The sequence below is a fragment of the Myotis lucifugus genome, unplaced genomic scaffold, assembly GCF_000147115.1.
Source record: "Myotis lucifugus unplaced genomic scaffold, Myoluc2.0 scaffold_333, whole genome shotgun sequence".
NCBI classification, from domain to species: Eukaryota; Metazoa; Chordata; class Mammalia; order Chiroptera; family Vespertilionidae; genus Myotis; species Myotis lucifugus.
Genome location: NW_005871381.1, coordinates 1,086,505 through 1,112,133, shown reverse-complemented (window position 1 = coordinate 1,112,133; position 25,629 = coordinate 1,086,505). Strand labels below are relative to the sequence as shown.

The 25,629-nt window shown below is 44.0% G+C and overlaps 1 protein-coding gene across 1 annotated transcript in view; it reads left to right on the top strand.

Moving 5' to 3' along the window:
• The window catches only part of DOCK2 (dedicator of cytokinesis 2), a gene marked incomplete at its 5' end in the record, with an annotated part of 352,195 nt that overhangs the window by 106,223 nt on the left and 220,343 nt on the right, over positions 1–25,629 (top strand). Inside the window, 1 exon segment of the mRNA XM_023764503.1 lies at positions 15,666–15,761. Within this exon segment, the coding sequence (XP_023620271.1) occupies positions 15,666–15,761 (96 nt within the window).

The following is a 25,629-nucleotide window of genomic DNA, read 5'->3' as shown; positions in this document are numbered from 1 at the left end:
TTATCTGAGCACCTACTGTTTGTCAGGCACCATTCTGGGCATCATGGATGCGAAGGTGATTAAGACAACATGCTCATTCATTCAAAACTACCTCCGAGGTCTTAATTCTCAGTGTTCCTCAACTCTGGTGCTTGGCCTCAATGGTCTATTCATTTTTCAGGGCCCACCCCTTCCTGTGCCTTTCTCCATGGTTAACACTCCTCCCACTGCCACCAGGAACTCTCTCTGACTATTCAGATCATAGCTGTCTTTTGAAGACTGGGTGGATTCCCCTTATCTCTCAACCACCTAGTGCATTCCACAGGTGTGTGTCCACCCCAGCCTCCTGGAATTTTGTCATAGCCTACAATTTACTGGGCATGCTCTTATGTGGGTATCCTACTTCTAGTTTATATGCCCTCCGAGGATGGGGCTGATCCAGTCTTCTATCTCTCCTCTACTTCCACACTGCCTGGGCATAGTGCCGAAGTCAGAGCAGATGCTCAATAATTAATCTTTGTGTTTTGATTGATCCTCTCATCCTCAATTATTCAACTTTCTCAAATACACACTGACACTAATTTTATTTTTTATACTCAACAGACCCTAATGAGAAAGGCAAATCTGTTGTTGCATTAAACATCATATACAAAGCAGGTACCAACTTGGAGTATTGTTGTGCTCCCCAAATAGTTTCTACATCAATTTAGAATTCAACATGCATTTTCCTGCAGAAATAATGCCACACAATGACGGTGGTCAGTCTGTGTGCGCATGTTTAACCCATAGTGTAAAGGAACCCTGGGACAGAGAGCAGAGGCTCACGGTTACCTGTCCTCATTTCATGAATAGTTTCCAAACATTGTAGGTCCTTCACCTTACCTGACACTCATCACACTTTGCTCACCTTCAAGCTATTGGTTCCCTTATCTACACAATAAGTCCCATGAGTGTGAAGACTACATCTCTCTTGTTTAGGTGGTATTTGGTCTGAGAGTGTTTTCACAGCTTTAGAGAACACATGACTTCTATTTCCAGCTCTAATCCTGACAGTCTGTGTGATCTGAGGCAGGTGACTCAGACATATCCTAACACAGTATCTGGCACAAAAAGTATCTGTTGACTTTCATTGAGTTAAATTGAAAGATTATGAACTTTGGAGGCCCACAGACATGGGTTCAAATTCCACCTGTGCTGCTAATTAGCTGTGTGATCTTGGGGAAGTGTCATGGCCTCTCTGAGCCTCAGCTTACCTCTGCATAATATTTTGTTCATCCTGACTATCATATTGATACTTAATATATGTTTCTTCTTTTCTTTCTTCTTGCCCCAATGTAATCCCATAAGTATTGATTATTTAGTGATGTCTGCTTTTCACGCTGTATTGGCTGAGGTGGTGGTGACAGAGAAGGTGATATTTGGTCTGAGAGTGTTTTCACAGCTTTAGAGAACACGTGACTTCTATTTCCAGCTCTAGTCCTGACAGTCTGTGTGATCTGAGGCAGGTGACTCAGACATATCTATGAAAGAGTGATGTTGGGTTTCTCTTATTTTCAAGTTTTTTTGTTTTGTTTGTTTGTTTTTACCTAAGTATCACTCACTTTAGGTGAGTGACTATAACCTCTCAATGTTCTAGGGGTGGAGCCCAAATTGAATTCAGTTTTGTGTTTTATCTTAATTATTCATGCATACTTTGTATTCTAATTCAAAACAGATCCAGGTTTAAGAAATATTACTGTTATTTGTGAGTCACGCATTCATGAACACTGCTATAAGTCCATCACTGTGTAAAGCACCTTATATACAGAAGTCCATTCATTTTTGCCATAATCCAGGGAGCAAATTGTTATCATGCTCAGGTTGCCTATGAACACACTGAGGCTTACAGGAGTTTAAATAAATAGGTTTAGGCTATGAAGTACATTAGTGGCAGAGGCAGAGTTCAGTCTGTTTAAATCTAAACCTTTCTCCTACCCCTCCTCAAAGGATATATAAAAACAGGGTTTTGACCAAAATGCTTATGCCATGTTAACTGGAAAGAGCAGGACACAAATTTTCTTTCACACAGATAAGGACTTGAAGGAATCATAAATGAATGAGAAGTTAGATGTGTTGCAGGGTTGGACTGATGGGTATATAATCTCATTTTTGTTTTTGGTAATGTTTGTGCAATAAATAATGAATGTTTTTAAAGAATGCTAGAATGCTTTGCATAATTTAGAGGTGTAATCTGAGAGATAATTTACTTTTTTTAGACATTAAATTTATACTATGCATTTTTGTAAGGGATCAGAAATATAAAAATGAATGCAAAGCTAGTATTTTATTTTATGCCCCTCCCCAAGCATTACTATGACTGTAGTAGGTAATAAAGGACAGATATGCCTCAAAGAGCCTCATGGACAGGAACTAGAAATCCAAGGAGCAAAGTCTGAAAGTCACCTCTGTGGAAAGTGGAGACTTCTTTTTCTGTAAATAGAGCCAGTCTTTAGGGAACAGAGGGACGCTTTCATATCTGGGAGCAAGGAATGCCATGACTCAGAGAAGGTTGGAGAGGAGTAGTTGTAATCTTCCTAAATAATCTTCCTAAATAACCCCCCAGGAGATTAATTATTTATCTGCTTGAACCCTATTCTGGAAGATAAGTTACAATACTTTATCTTCTTAGTTGTAGGATAAAAGAAGAGAAGGCGATAGTACATATATCACCAGCATCTTTGCTTTTTTATTTTGTATCAGACTCTGAATTGATAATATATAAAGTTAATTTAGGCAATATCATTCACCTAGGCAATATCATTCACCCATTCATCCATCCTTTCATCTCTCTGTCTAACCATCCATCCATCCATCCATCCATCCATCTATCCATCTATCCTCTCATCCATCTGTCTATGCATCTATCCATCCACCTACCCATCTATCCATACTTTCATATGTCTATCCATCCATCTACCCATGAACACATTCATTTCCCATATTTGTTCATGTGCTTAGTACTTACTCTGTGTCAAGCAGATACTACCCTTTGGATATTAAACATTAAAAGCTGTGGTCCCCTACTTCCAAGAAATATAAATAAAATTGTGTGAAGACTCAAAATGAAGAACCACCAGCCCTGCCTAAGGTGAGGTGGGGATTTTGAGTGATGAGTCAGGAAAGGGTTCCCAAAGGTGATGATTGAACTGGGTTTTTTGACTACTGAGTAGGAGATTGGCAGGTGACCGGGGGAAGGGGCATCTCAGACACAGGTAAGAACCTGCTTTCAAAGGCATCCTGGTTGCTTTCTATGGGAAGGGCGAGCTGACTGGCAGGGTTAGGGCCTGGGAGAATCAAGACCTCACCAGACCCAAAGGACTGAACTCCCTCCACGAGCTGACTACATTCCAAGAGGCAGTGAGTTCTGCTTCATGAAGACATCATGACTGGGAGAAGATTATAATCAGAAATCTAGGGAGCAGATGGAAACCCAAGACTCAGTGTGAGCAGGGCCAGACTGACACAGGCCGAGGGAAAGAGCTTGGTAGGAAGAACATACTGGTATAAGGCTGAGTGAGCTGTTATTAGCCTGCACTTCTATTAGAGAAAAGCACCCTATAACAAAGACCTCCTTGTTATAGCAAAGGGCACAACAGGTACACATTCCTCCCAGTTAATTCTGACAGGGCCTTTCTCAGGACATCTTCCCAGATTCCCCCCAGTTGGGTTCTTTGTGTCTTTTCTGAGCATCCTCAGCGCTCTGGGAGAACACTGTGTGGCCATTTCCTTACTGTGTGGTCTTCCCCCAGGCACATTGCCAGCAGGGCCTGGGCTTTCTCTGTCCCTGAATCCCCAGCACTTAGGACAGCACATGGCACACAGTGAATGGTCTCCCTGGGCTGCATGTAGAAAGACCTAGAGAGCATTTTACAAATAACAGTGCCTGTGCTCAGCCCCAGAAAGTTAGTCTGGGTGGAGCCTGAGCATGGGCATGTTTATATATTTAGAAAGTCACAAGGTAATCCTAAAAATGCAGCCATGGTCATGAACCACTGGAGCAGATGCTGAGAGAACGTTTCTGGAGATACTGATTTATAATGAACACTAGCCTGGTCATCTCATTGTTGGTAGGGCACGGTTGGGGCAGGAGCAGCAACCAACTGTTCAGGCAGCTTCCTAAGGCTCTAGCTTCACCCCCAACTAGGAACACTGGGAGCAAAAGACTTCTTTTAGATGCTGTGCTCTTACCGGAAGGAAACTCAGTGTGTGGCTAGGCTTACACACATAGATGTGACTCAAGGTGAACTAGAGTCTAGGTGGGTTCTCACTGGCTGAGAATATAAAAGGGCTGAACATTCAAGAGAGAAGACCTTCCTGCTTGCAGCTGATTAGGGAAGGATCAGCGCCGGGGCTTCAGAGTGGGGGCTCTGAGTATACTATGGAGACAAGGAAATAAACGTCATGTTCTTGTCATCTAGAAAGGTCACCCGAAACCATGTCAAATTGGGCAATTTGGAATAAATCAGAAAAATAAACTAGTTCTCTCGATATACAGGTTGGAGAGAGAGAGAGAGAGAGAGAGAGGTGGGGAGGAGGGAGCCCACAACCCAAACTTTCCAAAGAGAGTGAGGTGGGGATGATATCAATATTAGACATATGATAGGACTTTAAACATTTGTTGAAATCATCATTACAGTTAGGGAACAGTGGAGAAAATCACACATGCTTTATCAGCATTAAAGTAGAGACACATAGTGTGGGAGTTGGTAGGGGGACAGAGAGAGAGAGAGAAAGAGATTGAGAAAGAAGAGATCATACTTTGCAAGATGAGAAGAAATGCTCTTGTTCTAGGAGGCAGTAATTTTGTCAGCACATGGAGAGGGGCACGCACCTCCATTGCTTGCTCTTCATAGAGATGGGTTTCTGGGGAGGGTTTAGTTATATCCGATCTGAACTGAAAAACAACATTGAGGCTGTGTAACTGCACACGTAGATCAGAGGATACACAGTCATCCCTCAGATTTATTGCTCTTTTCTGGCCAACTCTCTTGTGATTAAGATTGGCCTACTTTCTCCATCCCTTCCCAGCAACGATAAAGAGGTTTGAGGGTGATATCTTAAAGCCTCCTGTTGGTAATGTTTCTAAAGTTTTGGGTATAATCTTTGCCTAAGCAGGCTTATCAGGGAGAACAGGCTCTGAATTCTGGCTGAGACCCAGAATCCTGGGATGTTCATGAGACCTGTCTCTGAACTTAGATTTGTGCCTGGCTGGCTTAGAAGGAATCTGTGGGGAAAGAGTCCTTTTTCTTAAAAAAAAAAGAAAGAAAATGGAAGGGTGGGGGCAATTGAGTGTTGATATGGGGAGACCCTGCTGAAGAATCTAGGTCAGTCATCATCCAGTGAGCTACAGAATTCTGTTTTTTTCTCTGGAGTGATTAGGGGTATTTTTACTGTGAGAAGGAGTGTACAGTAGAAGGTTGTGTATTTTTTTATTCCTCTCTTCCCCTGTCTAACAAGCCCTTAGCATTAGTGTGGGGTCAAGCTCTGTTGCCAGTACCATTGAGGAAGTCTATGCCTAGAAGTTTCCAGATTCTACATTCTGATTCCATCCCCTCCTCTCAGCATCTATAGGGAATTAACCTGAGTTGAAGAATGACATTCTATCCATGGAACTTTAAATATCAATAAACACTTGGAGGTATATTTGGGAAATAATTTGGGGTGGCGGAGTATCATGCTGGTCCTTAGCGGCACCTTCTGTGCCTGTGGCTAAAGCCATCCGGGACTGGGGTTGCAGGCTGGTGATGAAGTAGAGGCATAAAGTAGGAGGAAACAGAGGAGAAACTAGCCAGCCAGTGGAACAGGGGAGAGAGAGGAGGGCAGTAATGGAGGGTGGAAGAAGGTCATTGAGAAGTTGGGCAGGGAGGGATAAATGGTAGCAAAGGTTTTTACCAACAGGGAGTTTTCACCACCATTTCTTATAGGCCCAAGGATGCATACTTTAAAATATATTGTTTCCCAAGCAAGCAGCATGTATTAAAAGTTAAGTAATTTGTTTACACATTTAAAAATTAATCTATAATAATAAAAGCGTAATATGCTAATTAGTCCGGACAGCCGAATAACCTTTCGGACATCCTTTTGGATGACATTCCAGACGATGCCAGGGCTGCGAGGGCCGAGGCAAGCTGCTGCGGCTGCGAGGGCCAAGCCCCTTGCACAAATTTCGTGCATTGGGCGTCTAGTAATATATAAGTAGCGTTTATAATTTTCTGACCAGCAGAGTTCAACAGAATGCCTGCCTATCTTGTTTTTGTTCAAACAAGGGATCTTGACATTGCAATTAGCCAATGCGGTAACACTGAAGAGGACTCTACCATTTCTGTTAAGCTTCTTGAAACATTACAAATAGTTCACAGAGCCCCATTTCTACAGTGGGAACTCTAAGGGAGCGCATTGCTGCTGGGGCATTTGGACATTTATCTTGCTTGGTACATTTGGGTATTACAAACAATACAAAATTGCTGTAAATAGCTGTGTTCACAGTGCATGAGCCCTGCACCCAAGAAGACATGGATTCAAATCCAGCTCCCTTACCCATGGCTCTGTGACTCTGGACAAGTTACGTAAATGTCAGAATTTCCTGCTTTGTAGCATGGGGAGCAGCAGTGTAGCAGATGGATACGATCATTCTGGGAATTAAATGAGATGGTGCACATGAAGCATTTAGCATAGCATCTGTCACCTATTAAGTGCTTAAAATATTGAATGGTAATAATAATTACAATGGATCTTATTTTACACCTTAAAATGGAATAACACTTATCCCCTGGGTTTTCCCACAATGCACTGAGATAATAAATACAAGGCACACAGCCCATTGCCAGCACATGTGAAGAATCCAGCAAATGTTAGCTGTGTTGTTTATCCATTTCTCCTTACACAGTCCCATAGATCCCTCCTGCTTTGAAGAACAAAAGTAGACACCTCTGAGGTACATCTCCTAAGTGGCTCCAGCCAGTCTCCATTCATCCGCATTAAGATGTTAGACTAACAGACCTTGGTTTCATTTTTTCTGCTCTTGGCTGCAGGTTGGAGGTTCCAGTGTATTTTACTAAAAGCTCCACAAGCAACTTAATAGGACCTGAATAAAAGAAACATTTGTCTCTAAGCACAATTGGATATTTTTTGTTGGAGGCAATAGTTTTGTTATGTATTTTTTTTCTTTTTTCCTGGTTGCTTTAAGTAGATTTTTTCCCCCACCTGCAAATGGAACTTAAAAGCATTTGATAAATGGAATATGATATTTCATAGTTCTGCCTTTTTAAAAGGTGTTAAACCATGTTACTTTGTAATGCTCCTCTCAGTTGACAATAGCACTTTATCCATGAGCACCAAGGGTCCTGTGGTCGCCCAGCATGGGGCAGACACGCCCCCCCCCATAGGGCTGCCTGCAGGGCACCACCACAGCCCCTGGAATGCATCCATCCAGTCCCTGTGAGTGCGGTTCCTTAGGCATATTGACTGACTCATCTTTTTCCAATTGGGAAACAGGTCTATTCTCTTAATTATCGTAAGTGATTATTGAGAAAATTTCCAATAAACCATAGCAAATAAAGTTATCCCTTTAACCTCACATCTCTGCCTCTTCCCCCTGCTCAGAGGGACCATTATTAATGTCTCGCCATGCATTTTTCCAGATTTTTGGACATAGGAAAATATTTTTTCAAAAACATAAATGGGATTATATTACACATGGTAGCCTGTGGTCTCTTTTTACTGGCTATATTAAGGATATCTCTTCAGATCAAGAATATCTGCCTTCTCCTATTCCATTGAGTGGATAAGCTGTCATTTATATAATGGGATCCCTGATTGGGGGACATTTATCTTGCTTGCTGCATTTGGATATTATAAATAAAACAATATGCTATCAACAGCTGTGCACACAAATGTTTGCCTCACTGTTTACTTTGGGCAAATTTGCAGAGAGATTTATCATCTCAAAGTCCTGCCGCCTGCATTCATCTCCGTGGTCCTAATACACAGAGGCAGGGGCAGCTGTAAGCCTGGACCCGGGGGTCAGACAGGCCTGGGCAGGAACTAGGATCAGTGCTCACACCTGGTGTGTGATCCCAACCAGAGCCTCAGTGTTCCCAGCTGCAAGTCTGGGATAATGGAAGGATTTCCCCCATTTCATAGGTGCTTGCAGAATTCCTTAAGCTAATATATGCCACGTGCTTAGAAGAGTACCTAACGTAAAAGCTCAGGAAATATTAGCGGTCAGTGTCAGAACTAGGTACAGATTCTCAAAACAGTCCTGACATTGTGGGTGCCATTATGCCCAGTTTAGAGGTGAAGAAACTGAGGCTCGGGGAGGTGAGTCTGGTTAACGTAGGGAAGGAGCACAGTTAGTGCTGGCTCCGTAGTCTGTGCGAGGAGAGACTCTATTTTCATAATTTTCATAACACTGAGAGCCTAACGCACTCACTCTTCTTGGCACCTCCCCACACTCTGTGTCATGGCAAGAGCATGGGATTAGACAGAACTGAGCTGGAATTCAGGCTTGGCCACCTGTGAGTGGATAATTCCTGGGCAAGTTATTCATCCTCTCTCTCATGCTCATATTTCACTTCTGGGGCTTCAATGGGTGTTTTTTTTTTAAGTGAGATTACAGTTGTTGGGTCTATATGCATAGTTCTTAGCATATAGTATCACCTCGAGATTGTTAGGTAACAGCAGTGTCAGAATGAGAAGCCCATCTTTTCTTCCTTTTTTTGTCTTCTCCTACCACTGACACAAACTCTCCCTCCTAGAGAAGGTGAACCCCTGGGGCTCAGACACTCATGGCCACATGAGGGCTCACCCACGTCCTGCCTGGGAAGTGGGGAGCTGCCTGGTGGATAGGAGATGGGGAGGTGATGGGGCACAGCAAAGCCACTGCTCAGCTCCACTGACCTCACCCTCTGCCTCTCTGAGTCCCCGCCGCCTCTGTTGCCTCCTTTACCCAATGAACTGTCCTGCAATTAATCAAGTCTTCCCGGAGAGAAGCCAGACACACAAGAGAGAAGAAGACAGCCTTAAACCTAGAACTCCTGAGAAAGAGAGAAGGTGACTGTGCATTAGAGGAGACCTTGTGGTCTCCTTTGAGGGTTAGGATATTTTCTTTGTAGGGAGTGTTCCTGGTGCCTTCTAAGTGAAAAGGAAGTAGAAAGGACCTCTTCCATAGGCGCACAGAGCAGAGAAAGACCATGGCAGCTCTGGGCAGCAGCAGTTTCCATGCTCAGACTATGCATTGTGTCTCTGTTGTTAGAAAGAAAAGGTCTTTGGACATCACTCTGTAGCCGTGACCTTGTGATCTTCATCTTGGTACTAAAAAGGCCAAAAGACAAAGTAGGCAGAGTAGCTGGGGTTGTCCTTGGCATGAACACAAGGCCCAAGGTTGCCCGTGTGCTGGGTCCGGGAGCAGTCGGCCAGGCACTGCCCAGCGGAGCTGGTTTTTCATGCAAGCTCCGATGGCATCACCTGTCACTGGTCATGTGACCCAGGCCAGCCCCTTCTCAAAGCTGATGTTTGGCTTTCTGTAAAGTAAGGGTTGCACTAGAACTCTTTTCAAAATCTGGCATCGGCATGACACAGTCACCGTTTTGTCACTGAACATGATCCCATGCCCTGTTAACATTTCTAATTCAGTGAGCTCACTTATAAACATTTACCCATGAACATTTAGGGTAGGAGTCCCTGTAAAGATGATAGATGAAACAGTCTCATATTTTGCTCCCTCTGGAAAAATCTAAAAAGAAAAAGTGAAGGGAGTTTTATAAAAGGAAGGCAGATATCATATGGAAAAATGCTAACTGATTTAGCAGACCCAGGAAGAGTGATTCATAAGCCAGCAGCGGGGAAAGCTGACGTCTCATCTAACCTACAGCAAAGATTTCCCCCAAGTTACAGGAAATGGTGGTAGCAGGGCCCCTGGAGGTGGGGGTGAGGAAGAGGAGCTCAAACGGGGAGGATCAGTGGCAAGTGTGTGTAAGAAGCAGCCTGTCTGGGCAGCTGAGTCATGGGTGGGGGTGGGAGGGGGTGGAGGGTATTCTACAAAGAGGATACAGCACAGGGTGTCAGGACTAGGCGACATTAGGCGCAGTGGAGGGCAGCAACACCCTACTCCAAACAAGGTTTCAATCAAAGTCTGCATCTTAGAAGCCAAGGCCTCTGGCACTTTCCTTCCCCTCAGCTCCCAGGCTCTCAGCCTTCAGGCAAGAGATCAGAGGAGTCTTGTCTGCGGAATCCAAGCGGCCCCAGAAGAAAGCCTGGTATATATGTGGGTATTTGAGTGGCTCCAACTAACCATCCCAGCCAGATCACCCTGCAGAGAAGCTCCTGGACCACAAGGTCTACTCAGCCAGAGCTGTAACCAGCCTGTGAGTCCCCCACACTGAAATGTGAGCATCCCACCACGGGTTCCAGACAACAAAGGAGACAACTCCACCGCGAAAGAAAGAGTCCAAAACAGGCAGACGGAAGAGCAGCAACTTGCAGGAAACAGAGAATCTGTGAGGCAAAGCAAACTTTTTGAAACAAGCAGAGAGAATTTTGTAAGAGGAGAAGAGTCAATCATGAATAGGGAAAAGATAACATAAAAGACAGCTAAAAGCTAAAAGGAATCTCTGATTCCCCCCCCCCCCCCCAGATTGCTTTTAACTTTTGGGGGAATGAAAAGTTGTACAAGAAATGGGAATTTGTTTACAACTTGGATAGGGATGACGTTTACATATCAAAATATTTTAAACACAAAATATCAACCCAACAAAAATTATACTATAACTTTATAGGAGGAAGGAGACATGGAAAGAATATAGGTGTCTAATGGGGCTGAGTGGGGGAGCAACAAGGGTTAAATCCTTGTCTTTTATGGCAGAGGCTTAATAGATAACGCCAAAAAGTGAACGAATTTGTTTAAAGAAGAGGTAATACATAGTTTTGGCCACATGACCATAAGTACCAAAGTAACAACTACATATGCTAAAAGAAATAAAGATCGTCCTCTGGTAGGGGGACATGAGGGACTGATGTTTTTGTTTTTGTTTTAAATATTTTTATTGATTTCATAAAGGAAGGGTGAGGGAGAGAGAGATAGAAACATCAATGATGAGAGAGAATCATTGATCTGCTGCCTTCTGCACGCCCCACACTGGGGATGGAGCCCACAACCCAGGCATGTGCCCTGGCTGGGAATTGAACTGTGACCTCCTGGTTCATAAGTTGATGCTCTGAGCCACACTAGCCGGGCTGGGTTTTTGTTTTGTTTTTTGTTCTTTTTTGTTTTTGTTTTTTTAATGATGAACATCGGACAGCGTTTCTAAACTATACACATTTGTAACACTGATTAAAAAAAATTAACATTACCACCATTAAGTAGCCAGCATTACTTGTGTAAAAGTGGAATCTTCAAATGATTAAGAATATCATCTTATGTAGTTAGGTAGTGAGCACATTTCAAAGTTTTATTTATTAAACTGGGGGAAAAGCTGACCAAAGAAATAGCTAGTTCAAAAGTGTTTAGGATTCTTAAAGTTGGGGAGAGGAGATGCTTATATTGAGTTGGGCTTAGATATAAAACCCATAAAATTTTTACAGACCAATAGAGCTATAAACTTTAGCAAACTAGAAAATGTCACACTTTATCACTGTTCTACAAGTGAGCCTCTGGCTTTACGGAGCTCTAATATTTCTGTTTGCTACTCAGTTGTGGATGCTGAAACAAAATTACATTTTCCAAGAGAGTAAGAGGACTCCCCCAGTTGGGCTTCTCAGAAATACGCTATTAAAAATTTAAGAAATTCTTATTTTGCTTTATTTTCAGGTTTGGAGTCTTTTCCTGAACACTTGCTATATATAGACACAATACAACAATGTTATTAGGTTCTAAGAAGATGCTGTTGTCTGTCAGCTCTGATCCGAGGCCTCCCCTGGTTGTTTTGTTTTGCATGAACAGACAGGTGTTAAAGATATATTAGCACCAAAGGGGTTCTTTTCTACTTGGTATCATCAAAAGGGTTGAAAGAAAAATGAAAATAGGGGACACCTTTTACAGAATTAGATTCAATGTTGTGAAATTCTGTGTCTGTATATTATTTCCTAAAATCCTCTCATATATGGTATGCTCTATTATTATTCTGGAAATACTCGGAAATTAATTATTTTGAGTTGCATTCTACAAAGTCTGAGGGCTGGCACAGGGCCCAGGGTGAGCCAAGAAGACAGGGGTTTCCCCCCAGCCACCTACCCACCCTTCTTTCAGTTTCCTCCCTCTCACCCTTCTTTGTTTTTCCTCCTTCCTTTAAAAATATACCTGGCCCCCTACTCCCCTAACTCCCCTGCTCCCTTCCCCCTGGTAACCACCATACTGTTGTCTGTGTCTGTGAGTTTCAGTTTTATATCTCACAGAGGAGTGAAATCATATGGTTCTTAGCTTTTCCTGACTGACTTATGTCATCCCTCTTTTTACTGTTATGTATTGGGCTTATGGGTAAGATTAACGAACGGACCCCAGGTCCCTTCCAGATATCACACACAGCCTATAATTATTAAAAGAAAAAAAAAACAACAACTCCGCTACAATTTGCAGTGTGTTTAGGTTGGCTGGATTGATTTCTTTGCCAGGGCCATAATGGGAAGACTGACTTTGTCATTTCAATTACAAGCCACCGTTTAGTTCGAGCCCGGAAGACACTTCCGCAGAGATTCCTCCACTTGCCTGGCAGCGGAGCAATTAACAGTGGGTGATTTGTGGCTGCATTTTTGCTGCTTAGCACAGGTTTATCATCTTGAAAGTTTTCCATTTGCATATACGCTATACGTTCTTTGGGCGACATCTCGATATTATCCAGAGCTTAGATTATGCATTGCCTTTTACTGCACGTGCTGCTGCGTGCTGGGAATCTGCAAGCTTGGCCGGAACGCAGCTGAAGACCAAGGGGGATAGGAGTTGCAGCCGCCACTTACTGAGGACCTACTATGTGTCCACCCTGGGCAGCGAGGGCTTGACCTGCATTCCTTTACTCATTCTTCAAACCAGCACTTCAGGCTTCTATTGTTTGTCACAGAAACTGAAATGCGGGGAAGAAAAGTAATTCGTCCTAGGTCACCAGCTCAAATTAGCAGTATTGGGATTCAAAGTCAAGTCCGTCAGAGCCCAGAACACTCAGCCGCACCGCCTCTCCTATTGGGACCTAAAGTGAAAGGAAATAAATTGGACGGTTTCCCACTTTTGAATACCAAACTTCCTGAGCAGTCTAATTGCTGCTCTTTGCATGAAGAAACGGCTACTTAAAAGAAGCAGGAGAAAGGGGTTTTATTATCTCTATTGGTAAAGGAGGAGAGAGATATAATCCGGGGTGGGGGTGGGGGCATCAAATGGAAACCATTATATGAATTGGCAGTGGGCTCAGATTGATGAAATTGCAAAGAAATGCAGAGAGGACAAGGAAGTAATGATTTTCTAAAAGGGAAAGACAAGATCAGAAGTTACTGAAGGTAATAATACTTCAAGCTGGAGGGTGGAGCTGTCCATCCTCACAGGTAGAAAGAGGCTGATGAGGCCCCAACATAGTAACCAGAGACCTATGCTCCTGTTCCAGTCCCCCTGGGTGAGTGTGGGCAAGGAGCAGGCTCTGCAGCCAGAAATGTTGGGTTTGAATCTTTTTCCTTTGACTTTTTAGCTGGTGACCCTGGAGAAGTTACTTAACCTCTCTGGGCTTCAGTCTTCTCATCTAAACAATGAAGATCATAATATTGCCCGTCTTGTTGTGGAATGAGGTCTTATTTAGTAGGGCGCCGGGTATTTAGTAAGCTTTCAAAACATGTTAAACATTTTTATTACCATGAGCATTACATTTATAGCATATAAAATATTGGAGATTGAAAGTCAGAAAAGAGGCTTGAGGACATAAAGGATAGAAGGAAGTCACAGGAGAGTCTCACCTGTAGCCTAGATTTAAAGGTAGATGTTCTCTCCCCTGCCCCTGAGCGTCAGGAGGAAACCGTGATATGGGGAAAGGGCTGGTTGGGGACATGGCTCAAATCCCACAAGAGACTGGCGTCTGATGGATCATGAGCACTTGTTTCTGTAAAATTATGCTTGGGTGGAAGCTCTGGTGGCAGAGGTCCTACTGGGGAGCTCCCTAGGACTGGAGAGTGGGGATTAGTGCAGAAGGAGAGAGAGAGAGAGAGAGAGAGAGAGAGAGAGAGAGAGAGAGAGAGAGAGAGAGAGAAAGGGAGGAATCTCTGGGCTACTCATCTTTGGAGTCATTGAAAGCCTGCTGGGAAGGAAGGAGGGTTTTTAATAAGCACATCTTTGTTCTTTTTCTTACTACAAATCTATCTATTTTCCTTTCATGGGTTCTATTAAGAGACAAACCACACTTAAATGGAAAGCAGCCACATTTCATAAGGTGCTTATGAAGAAGTATGAGGGGCCATCCACCTTTCAGCCACCATTTATTCAGCCCTTTCTTCTGTCAGGCCCTGCCAAGGTCCTGGAGACACAGGCTGCTTCCAAACCCCAGCTGTCTCCGGAGCTCCACAGTGTGTCATGTCATGGTGCTCAGCCATCAGAATGCGCTGCGTAGAATTCATGAATTACTGATGCCCAGGCTCTATCTTGGACCCACAGATTCTCCTGCCGTGGAACGAGGCGTGTTCATTTTCCCAGAACTGCCATGCTATTTTCATGTTCACATCAACCTTGAAAGACTGGTGGGAAACCCGTATACATTTTGTAGATAAAAGACTTGAGGCTCAGAGAAGTAAGTGATAAGCGAGGTCACATGATGCAAGTGCCGAGTTGTGTCCAGACCCAGAGATGCTGAATTTAAAATCCCAGGGCCTCACCACTTGGCCATGACCACCCTCCCAGCTATGCATGGATGATACTCTGTGCAGGAGCTTAGAATGTGCAAAATGCACAAAACCCTCGCCTACCACAGCAAGTGCTCAAAAAGTATCGACAAGTTCTACTGGAGGCTGGAGGCTCAGAGACTTATATTTAAAGTGGACAGAACTCCACAAATGTCACAACCTGGCTCACCATGATTCCCTTTAGCTTCTACTGCACAAGCACCCCATGCTTACAGTTTCCATCACAAACCCCAGTCCCGGGCTCCTGCAACACTGGCTCCTCCATTTGTCCTTCTGGGCTAGGGAGATAGTGGCGCCCTGCTGTTGCCGATCTCTAGGTTATCTTGTTTGTGTCTCAACTTCTTCATCACTTGTATAACCACTGGCCTGCATTACATTCTGTCCTTATTCCAGGTTAGATCCCAACTGTCACACAGGTGAAGAAACCAAGGTGCAGAGAATTAACGCAGCCCATGTAGCACAAGAATTCTTGACCCAGTTAGTATTCTAAATCAAAAGTTTCTGATTCCAGAGCTTAAGCTCTTAATTACTGACTTATATTTAAGATGCTTAATGGAATTCCTGGTGCCCAGTGCCTGGTGGTGATGGTGATGGAGATATGACAACGACAGTGATGATGATGATGATGATGATGATGGTGATAAGGCTGGTCGTGATGGTGCTAATGCTGCTGCTGGTGGTGATCTTGGTGATCACCATGTCTGACCGCTGTTGCATATCCTTTGGATGAGGTGTGCAGACACAATGTCCCGGTTGTCACACAGATGTCTCTGACTGTGTTACAGGCCTTCACCTACCACCACATCCAAGAGATCATGGTCCAGCTGCTTCGCACGGTGAACCGGATGGTCATCACGATGGGGCGGGATCACCAACTGATTGTGAGTAGATCCTTCCTCTTGTCAAACGTTTTCCACTGTTCATGGTCAGGGAATGGATTTTCTGGAACACCAGATCATGTTGAACACCAAGCGCCGACCACTGCTTTGTTTTGGAGTGCAAGGGTCAGATGATTGTTTTCCTATCTGAGCTGGGAGACCATGTGAGTTAAATCAAGTTGCTGAAATAAAACAAGACTTGGGACTCGTCTACCGAGTTGAGTGTGGCAGTGGGGAGGGAATGTCACTGGCGAAGAGGGAGAAGTGAGAGAAGCTCTTTGTGAGCAGGCCGAGCAGAGCGCTCCATGCTCACGTTCACCAGGAACTTTACTTCTGGCCTAGTGTCAAGCAGGGCCCAGTCTCCGGGTCCCATGAGCTTGGTTTTCTAAGTGGCTTCCTTGTGTGTTAACTCTTCCCTTGGATGTTGGTTAATTCAAGGTCGCTGCTAAGTTTTGGTTATTCTTCTGCACAAACACTATGTTCCATAAATCAGGAGATTCCTGCCCCATAGTCTGTTCTTTCTCTCCAGACACAGAGCCTATCTCTAACCTTGCCCATCGTGCTCTAAGCCAAGGGCCAAAAACTAATGCTTACAGGGACCAGTCATGAAAAGAAATACGTCACTCTCTTGCTCAAACTCACCAGTGCTTTCCCATCACTCAGAGGGACATCTAAACCGTCACTGGGGCCTGAAATGCCCTCGCCCCCTCACTCATTCCTTTACGTGTTCCTCCCACGTATAAAGCATTATTCCATTTGCCATTTCCTTGGCTTGGCCCATCTGTCCCTCAAGTCTGAGGCCTGGTTACATCATGTTAATCAGATTTTGGCTCAGTGTCACCTACTCAGAGAGGCTTCCCTGCTGACTGCTCTGTCTATAGTACCTGCCACCTCTCTCCATCCTCTTTCAATCTCTACACCTTACTCTTCTTTAAGTTGCTTAGTACTTATCACCTGAAAAAAAATATATATATACCTTTATTTATCTGGTTATTGTCGGGCTCTCCTGGTGAAAATATAGGCTCTAGGAATGTAAGTAATTTTGTCTGATTTGTACATTCGTATCTCCAGACCCTGCAACAGTGCCTGGCATGTGGGTGCGCAATAAATACTTGTTGAATGACTGAGTGAATGAATGAGCATTCCAGGCAGGGTCCTCAATGTTTAAAGAGGACAAGTGCCACTCAGCTCTGATGAAACCATGTGGGATTGGGTCCTATAATTTCCAGAACTCCCAACATCTCAAGAGAAGCGGAAAATCTATAAACTTTATGTGCAATGTCCTGATACTTAAGTGTTGACAGATAATTAAAAGTGGATGCTGATCATGGATAGACTATGGTCTTGCTTCATGGACATACACCATTAGGTGCTGAGTGTTATTCTAACATTAGATGGACAAGGACTTACACTAGAAACAATAGAGTGTAACAGTCTCCTTTATACCCATCTGTTCTGTCTCATGTCAAAGCATGTGTACTTAGTATATATTAATGCACAGTTCAGGGCGTGGGGACATCAGAGAAAGGGCCAGCAGTGCCAGGCACCCCTGCCTTCCTGGGGCAGAGAGCCACATGAATTGGTCTCTGTCATTTGTCTCACTTACCATCCTTTCACCTTAGCAGTATCACCATTTCTTTTTCAGCTACAAGCTTCCATATCTGTGGTTCCCATAGCACACCTTAGATAAGTATCTTATGAGTCCTCTAATCTTTATTCCTTTTCTTTGGAGCCAGACCTAAAGGTGACCATCAACCCACTTTGTTTATTTCATACATCACAGGGTCTTCACACTCTCTCCTTCACAAGTGATTCTTTAAAATAGTGCCTGGATCATAGCCCTAGCCGGTTTTGCTCAGTGGATAGAGCGTCAGACTGCAGACCAAAGGGTCCTGGGTTCAATTCCAGTCAGAGGCATGTACCTTGGTTGCAGGCTCCTCCCCAGCCCGGGGCCCTGGCTGGGGGCATGTGGGAGGCAACCAATCAATGTGTTTCTCTCACATTGATATTTCTCTCTGTCTTTCTCTCTCTCTTCCACTCTCTTTAAAAATCAATAGAAAAATATCCTCAGGTTTAAAAACAAAACAAAACAGAAAACAGTGCCTGGATCATAGAAGGCACCAAATAATGGGGCCTATTATTTTTATGGCGTACAATACTTTTCTCTGTCTCTTTGTATTAACAACACAGGCAGGTGGCCACCGCTTGGCCCTCATTTGCTACAGCCAGTTCTCTGAGCTTTTTATCTGATGCTCTGCCCTGGTCGCTCGCCCATCCTACACACACTTCTCACTGCTGCCCCGTTCAGCTTTGCCAGGACACTGCCCTACTCTCAAATATTCAGTGGCTCCCCACTGTCAACCAAATTAAGACATAAATGCATTAGTCTGCCCCTTCTCCACTCTGTCATCTGGCAGCAACCAAGTTTTTCATTTTCATTTCTTTTTCTCCATCTAAATTGGCTGTCTGGATACTGCCCAAACATGCCTGGCACATTCGCTCTCATGCTGCTTTCTTTGTCTGGAATGCCTTTATGTGCCGTTTCTCTCTGTTGAAACCCTCCCTAGTCTTCCAGGTCCAGCATAAATGTGTTCTCTTATGAAGCTGCCCCAAATATCTCATCAACCCATTTGAGACATCCTCCGCCCCTTCTTCTAAATCATACAGCTCTCTCTCTCTTCCTTTTTTTTTTTTTAGAAAAGTTTCATTGAAGTATAATTTACAGACTTGAAAATTGAATGATTAGTCTTAGTAAATATATGCAGTTGTGCAATCATCATTATAATTCCGTTTAGAACACTTCCTCCATCCCCCGAAGTTCCATTTGCAGTCACTTCCCGTCCACTCCTAGTCCCCAGCCCCAGCCCTAAGCAACCATTTATCTACTGCCTGGCTCTTTTGATTTGCCTTTTCTGGAAATTTCACATATGTCTTTTGTGTTTGGACTGTTTTTTTCTTGGAATAGTATTTTGAGGTTCATTTATGTTTTAGGATGTGCAACTACTTAATTCCTTTTTATTACTGAATAGCAGTACATTGTATGAAAATACCACGTTTCGTTTATCCATTTACTACTTGATAGATATTCGAATTACTTCCAACTTTTAGCTATTGTGTATAGTGCTGCTATGAACATTCACACACAGATTTTGTATGAACATATTTTAATTTCTCTTGGGTAGAAATCTAGGAGCGGAATTGTTGGGAGATGTGGAAAGTGTATGTCTAACTTTGTAAGAAAATGCCAAACTTTTCCATAGTGCCTGTACCGTTTTACATTCCTACCAGCAATGTTTGAGGGTTCTAGATTATTTAAATGACCCACATTATCTATATATCTACATTTAGTATTGTTGGTCCTTGGGATTATAACAATTCTAGTGGATATATAATGATTCTGGTTGTGTCTGGTTGTGGTTTAAATTTGCATTTCCATGATGACTTATGATTTTGAGCATGTTTCCATGTTCTCTCTCTCTCTCTCTCTCTCTCTCTCTCTCTCTCTCTCTCTCTCCTCACTTTAATCTGTGAACTTGCCCTACTTGGCTCCTCTCTCATACCTGAGATTTTGGAGGCCTGGCTCTATCCATAGAATGGGATAATAATAGACCTTTTTTATAGAGTTGCTGTGAGAATTAAATGAGATGATACGCAAGAAACATCTACACAGGTGTTTTTTTTTATACACAATATTCATTTATTTATCCATTTAGTATTTTGTAAGAACTTCTTATGTACTCAGCACAGAGCCTCAGAAGTGAGTTAACTATGATCTGTGACCTCAAGAAAACCATGACCTCCCCCAGTGAAAAGTCTCTCAAGTGTCTCAAATTCACTCAGTTTATGACTCTCCCTCCCATTCACCTGCCACCGCTAATCACCCACTAAGTGCTGCTGTTTTCAGCACCTCTGGCCCTAGTCTCTCCCCAACTGGTCTCCCATTGACTCTCAGAGCCCCTGTCGCTCTCAGTCATTGGACCATTGTACTTGGTCCATTGCAAGGAGATTTTCTGGTTTTGTGATTCATGCCCCTACATTCTGCGGACTCCCTTGAGGGCCAGGGGCATGTTTTACTCCTTTTAATCCTTAATACCCAGCAGGGTGCCTGGCATATGGTAGGTATTCAATAAATACTTGTTCAAGTTATGAATGAGTGAACTACTCCCCCAAACGCTGTGCTATAGCAGACCTTCATGATTTTCTATGTGCTTTTCCCATAGTTCAGACCCTTTTTGCTCCTTCAACAAATGCTTTTTCTAAATGTGGAGAGCAGCCCACTTCTCAGGCAGGGGCAGCAGTGTAAGGAACCTCCTGCTCAGACTTGCCCTGCCCCCTGGGCTGATTCCGGGAACCTTGCAGAGGTTCGGAGCTGAAGCTGAGTCATTAGTCTCAATGACCCTTGAGTTTTCTGGTGTAATTACAATGCTGAGAGTGCTGAGCGAGGAGAACTCAGATGGGCAGCAAGCACACCTCACTAGGAGGAGGGATGTCCTGATCGAGGAGGAAGAAATAAACAGGCTTTTCTTAAGATGTAGCTTCATGTTCACAAAATGAGCATACCCAGCAATTCTTAGAATAGAACTCTCTCCTCCAAATTAAAGAAAATGATGTGGGAAAGTAATTACTCAGAGGTCAAGGGTCCCTGTCTTAGCACTGAAAGCCCCAATTTAACTTCAAATTGGAATTTGACAAGGAGGAGAGATCCCCATTCCAACCGCCACTTTTAATTTTCCAGATATGATTTTTATTGGTTACCTTCCATTGCCTGGGAATATTAAACAACCAATATTTATGGCAAACACCCGATATGTCTAGTACTTCTGAAATCCCAACGAGGCCTTGATCAGGCACGGGGTGGCTGGTTTCTCTCGTGTCATTATGGGATTAAATAGTGACATTTTTTTCTTCTTATTTATGGAAGTGGGAACATTGCTATGAAAGGTGTTGGCTATTAAACATACAGGAACCATAGGGCTAGGATGATTGCTTCTTGCACAGAGCACATTGTAATTATCGTTTGCTGGAAATAACCATTTCTGCTTTGTTCTGTAGATTGCCTGCCTGAACAATGAGGTGTTTATGGTGACAAATGAGCAAAAGGAAATTTTGCAAAACAGAAAGCAAAAGACTTTTACATGGCTGCTGCCCTATCTTCCTCTCTTTGCCAGAATCTAATCTATTTACTTATGTAAGCGAAGAGTTTGACTTCGGTGCTGAGAAAGGCAGCATGGGTTGGTGGAAGGATATTTTGGATAAGGGAGCATAGGAGAGTCTCCACACTCATTCGGCAGAGGGTTGGCTCCGTGACATGCTGATTTCACAGCTCTAGACCTTGACTTCTGAGCAATGGACTCTGTCATCGTTGAGATGTTTTTCACACGACTAAGTTTCTTGACTTGGCCAATGCCCATTCTCTTTCCCTATCTCCCAAGCTTCTGAGTCAGGGACAGAAAATAGATGCTGCTTCATGTACCAACTCTGGCGGATTGGTATTAACTGCCTATCGTACTGCATTGAGAAAGATTCAGAGGCTGCATTTTGGCTCAGTGGGAAGGAGTGCTGAATTGATTAGTGATGTCTGTCATGAGCATAAGATTGGAGAAACACGAGGTATGCACGACACTTGCACAATTATGTACAGACTGAAACCACTGGTGTTTTTCTGGTCCAGTCCAAAAGGCCTTTTATAACCGATATTCTCTTCCACATAGTCTTGGTTCCTTTAAGGAGGCTGTGATTTAAGAGCAGAAGATACTGGAAAAAACACACACAATAATCAGAGAGTTTACAGTTTGCCAGGGAATGGTTTCTATTTACCACAGGTCATATTTTATCAAATGTAAGATGCACCCTGACTTTATGTGCCCAAAGAAAGTGAACATGCTGCCAATGAAACTGACACAGTGATTTATTACTGCGTTGATTGCGAACTTACAAAATACAAAATATGTTAAAATACAAAAAGGAAGTTTGACTGAAAATCCCTACCATGTGATTGAGCACATCTTTGAACCCTCACAGGTAATTGTCATCATCTCTTATTATTCAGGAGAATAGACGTGAACCCTGGGGTGTGTGTGGTGCTGTTCCATAGGTCCTGGAGCAGTGTGAGGAAACATGCCCCGCTTGTTTGTGCGGGTGGCAGTCTCAGGGAACCCCTCCTGACCAAGGCTCCTCACTGCTGGCTGCTCTGGATAAGCCTGTCCCCTGCCTCTGGACTCCCTGGTGCTGGGGACAGACAACCACATTGAGAGAATCCACCAGGGAAGGTAAACATTGCCAGAAGGTCTTGGAAGGGAAATGGTCTGGTAATTTTGTTGGAATTGGGGATCTAGCTTTTATTTCGGGTAGTTAAAATAAGCCTCTGGGTGATATATTTTAGGCCCAATTACCCTTGTTTTCACAGAGAGTCTATTGAGTGATTAAATAAAGGTAAATACACTTGGCATCATCCCAGCTCCAGAAATTCAGAGCAGCTTGTTCTAAAAGGAAAAAATAATAGTGGAAACCACCCCATTCTTCATGGCTTCACCCACAATAGCACTGAAGACTCCAGAGAATACCTGAGTCATCAGAGAGTCAGGGCCACAAAGGCTGCCTTCACTTTGCAAATGGCAAATGGGCCACCTGTGTGCCCATTCTCTGCCATACTGTGAGCCCACAGACTCCAAGAAACCTGTGCAGAGGCCACAGAAAGACAGTGAGTGCCAACTCCACCCACCCCTGCCCCCTGGAGAACCGTGTGAGGATAGCTAGGACCAGAGGAAGTGGGGTTCCCGGCTGGAAATGGTTGATTGACTCTTGACCTTCACTCAGGAACCCAACACTTCGTTAAAAACCAGCATATCTGATAAAACTATCACTTATTAAGCAAATATCTTATTTCAGGCAGAGCACTAAGCGCTTTAAGTAGTTCTCTTAACCTGCATCAGGGGCTCATATTTCACATATGAGATAACTGAGGCACAGGAGAGGGTATATAACTTGCTGATTATCACACAACTTGTGAATGGAAGAACTAGGTTTGAACCCAGGCAGTAGTTTCCAGAGTCCCTGCTCTTAAACAGCATACTGTTCCACACAATTCTATACTATTAAAACCCATTAATTTTGTTCTCCGGACATCAAACATTTTAAAAGTACCAATGAGCTACCTTAAAGCCAGTTGCTGACCTGCCCAGACCATGGAATGTAATCGGATAACCTATGTGGAAACTTCCAGAAACCTATACAATGGCACAGAATTTTTGGTGGTTTTATGACAATGATATCTTTAGGATCAATCTCCTCAATTCTGGAAAATGAACCATAAAAAAACCTATAAAATGGGAGCAAGAACTTTTTTTGTACTTGAGCATTGGCACTGAGGAAATAGCAGGGTTAAGAGAAGAAGACAGAGCTGGAACGGAGACATGGAGATTCTGCTGGGTCTTGAGGGGAGAGAGTCTCCTCCTTCCACATCAGGCATCTCCAGGTTCTGTCCATTCCAGGCCGAAAGGCCTCGCAAATCCAATGCTCCTCTCCACCACCCATACCACGAACCCAGCTTGGCCATGACCGTCCTTCATGGCTGCCATTGCTACATCTTCTTGTCCCCTTCGAGTTCTTCGCACTGTAGTCAATGTGGTCTTCTCGAGGAAAACTTTCTTGATGAGAAAGCATCAGTGGCCCTATGGTGGCTGAGACTCTTGGAGATTGACGATTCTTAAAATCTCCTGTCAAAGAAGAGGTAGCAATTGGAGAGTTTAAGCCTCTTGCCCAGCATCACACGCCTGGGAAGGAGGCAGCTAGAGTGAGTCCCAACCCAGGTCTGCAGCGTGTGAAACTGACATGTTAATCATTTCACTATACCTGTCTGGGCAGTGGTTTCCTGAGATAAAATGAATTGAGAAAATCCCTGAGAGAGTAAGTGTGTGTGTGTGTGTTGGAGGGAGATCAGGTTTAGAAGGGGAAAACATTATATAGGAGACCTGAAATTGGGTGGCAACCAAAAGGTGGCATAATGAGCTTGGGGGAGCCTGGTTGTTTACTGAATGGAAATTTGGATGGTGCTTATGTCCTGGGGGGAAGGGGAAAGCTTTGCTATAATAAGGATTTTGGTAATTGCATATCAAAGAGTACTTGGCCTAAAATCTATATGCAAAATATGGATTAGTATCTCAATTTCCAAGGGACCCATAGCACAAGTTGGCAGGAGTCAGTTACCAGGATGGACTTTAAGGGACTGGGTGTCCTTCTTGAAGGCCATGACACATTTGAGTAGGTGGAGAGGAAGGACTAGGGGATTCTAAAAGGGAGCAGCATTTTCTGCCTTCTCTCCTGCTCCGTGAAACCTCCTCTCATTGCTCAAGGTCGTTTTTCTTGTGACCTCATAGTTCTTTGTCCATTTTTCAGTTACAGCATTGCATGTCATAATGGGATTGTCTCTCTGCCTATCTATGTGCCAAGCTAGACTTAGGTCCTTCAGGAAAGGGGCTGTGTCCTATCATCTTTGAGGGTCCTGTCCATTGGCCCTGGGCCGGGCAGGTAGCTATGGAAGTGAGTTAGTGGAAAGAACAAACTAATTGAAAGTCCAAATTAATGTCTAGCTTTAAAAGAATTCTGTCTTAGAAAACAAGATGAGGAAAGATTTGTTTCACACCAGGCTTTCCCTCAAGGGCCTTTTAAATATAAAATTCCCCAATACTTCACTAGCCCTGTGTGGTATAATTCTTTTAGACAATGTTTGAGAGCTGGGACGTCAGAGCCAGTTTCATTCTCCAAACCTTTCTTCTGTTAGATGATGAACCCCCGATGAGGGAAGTAAGAGGAGACAGGAGATAGAGGTTCCAAAATGTGTTAAAACAGCAGCTGTGTCCTCCAGTGGAGCAGAACTTGGCCATGAGGAGAGAGTTCTCTGAGATAACACACATTCTGAAGCCGCCGCCGCCCTGATGTGTCACACGTGGCTCAGCAGCACACGCCTTGAGGTTGTGCTGGGGAGGGGAGCTCAGGCCCTGGAGACGCTGGTGCCTGGGCTGAGCCTCCACAAGCCACCCAGGGCCCCTGGGGTCAGCACCCAGAGAGGGAGAGGCAGAGACTGAGTTTGGGAATTGAACAGTGAGCATTAGGAAATGCCTGGCCAGTATGTCATCATCCTAATGAAATTACCTCCAAACATCTCAGTGCCTTTTGGCGGCTGTTAGTGGAGCTGGACAGATCTGATTCTGATGGGTCCTTTTAAGTGTGTTTTTAAAGGTATCTCCCATCCTGTTTCCTGGCACTGGAAGAGAGGCGAGCCTTTTCTCATCCTGGGAGAATTTAGAAGCTTTAGAACTTTAGAATGTCTGCTGTCTGGGCACCGACACAGCGCCCTTTCATGCCCAGCGGTGCTTTCTGGGGGCCATGGCGTTGGGGCGCAGCATCTGGAATTGAAAAGGCTCTGACTGGCTGGGAACTGGTCCTCCTTTTCCCGAGAGGAATGAGGAGGCCTCATTTCACAGCTAGGAAGTGTCTTCACAACTCTGCTCCTCAGTCCCCTCGTCTGCAATATGGGGCCAATGGTTATTACCCGTCCACCCCTGGCGAGGATCGAATAAAAACTCATGTGTGAAGCTCGCAGCCCAGGCTTCTGGCTCAGAAGACCCTCAGGAAATAAGAGCCGTCGCGATTCTCCTTCAGCGCTCAAGTCTTCTCTCTCCTTTGATGCAAGAGCAATGAACCAGGTCGCAAACTATTTTATGGCCTCGACTTAGGATCTCTCCTGAACTTGGGAAGTATTATCAAGCTGTCGCCACAGCTGGGCTGTGAATAAAGCCCCCTTGAGATGGAATCAGCCACCATATGTCTGCTACAAAAGCTTGAATGCAAACTGAAGGGAGGGACCCATGAC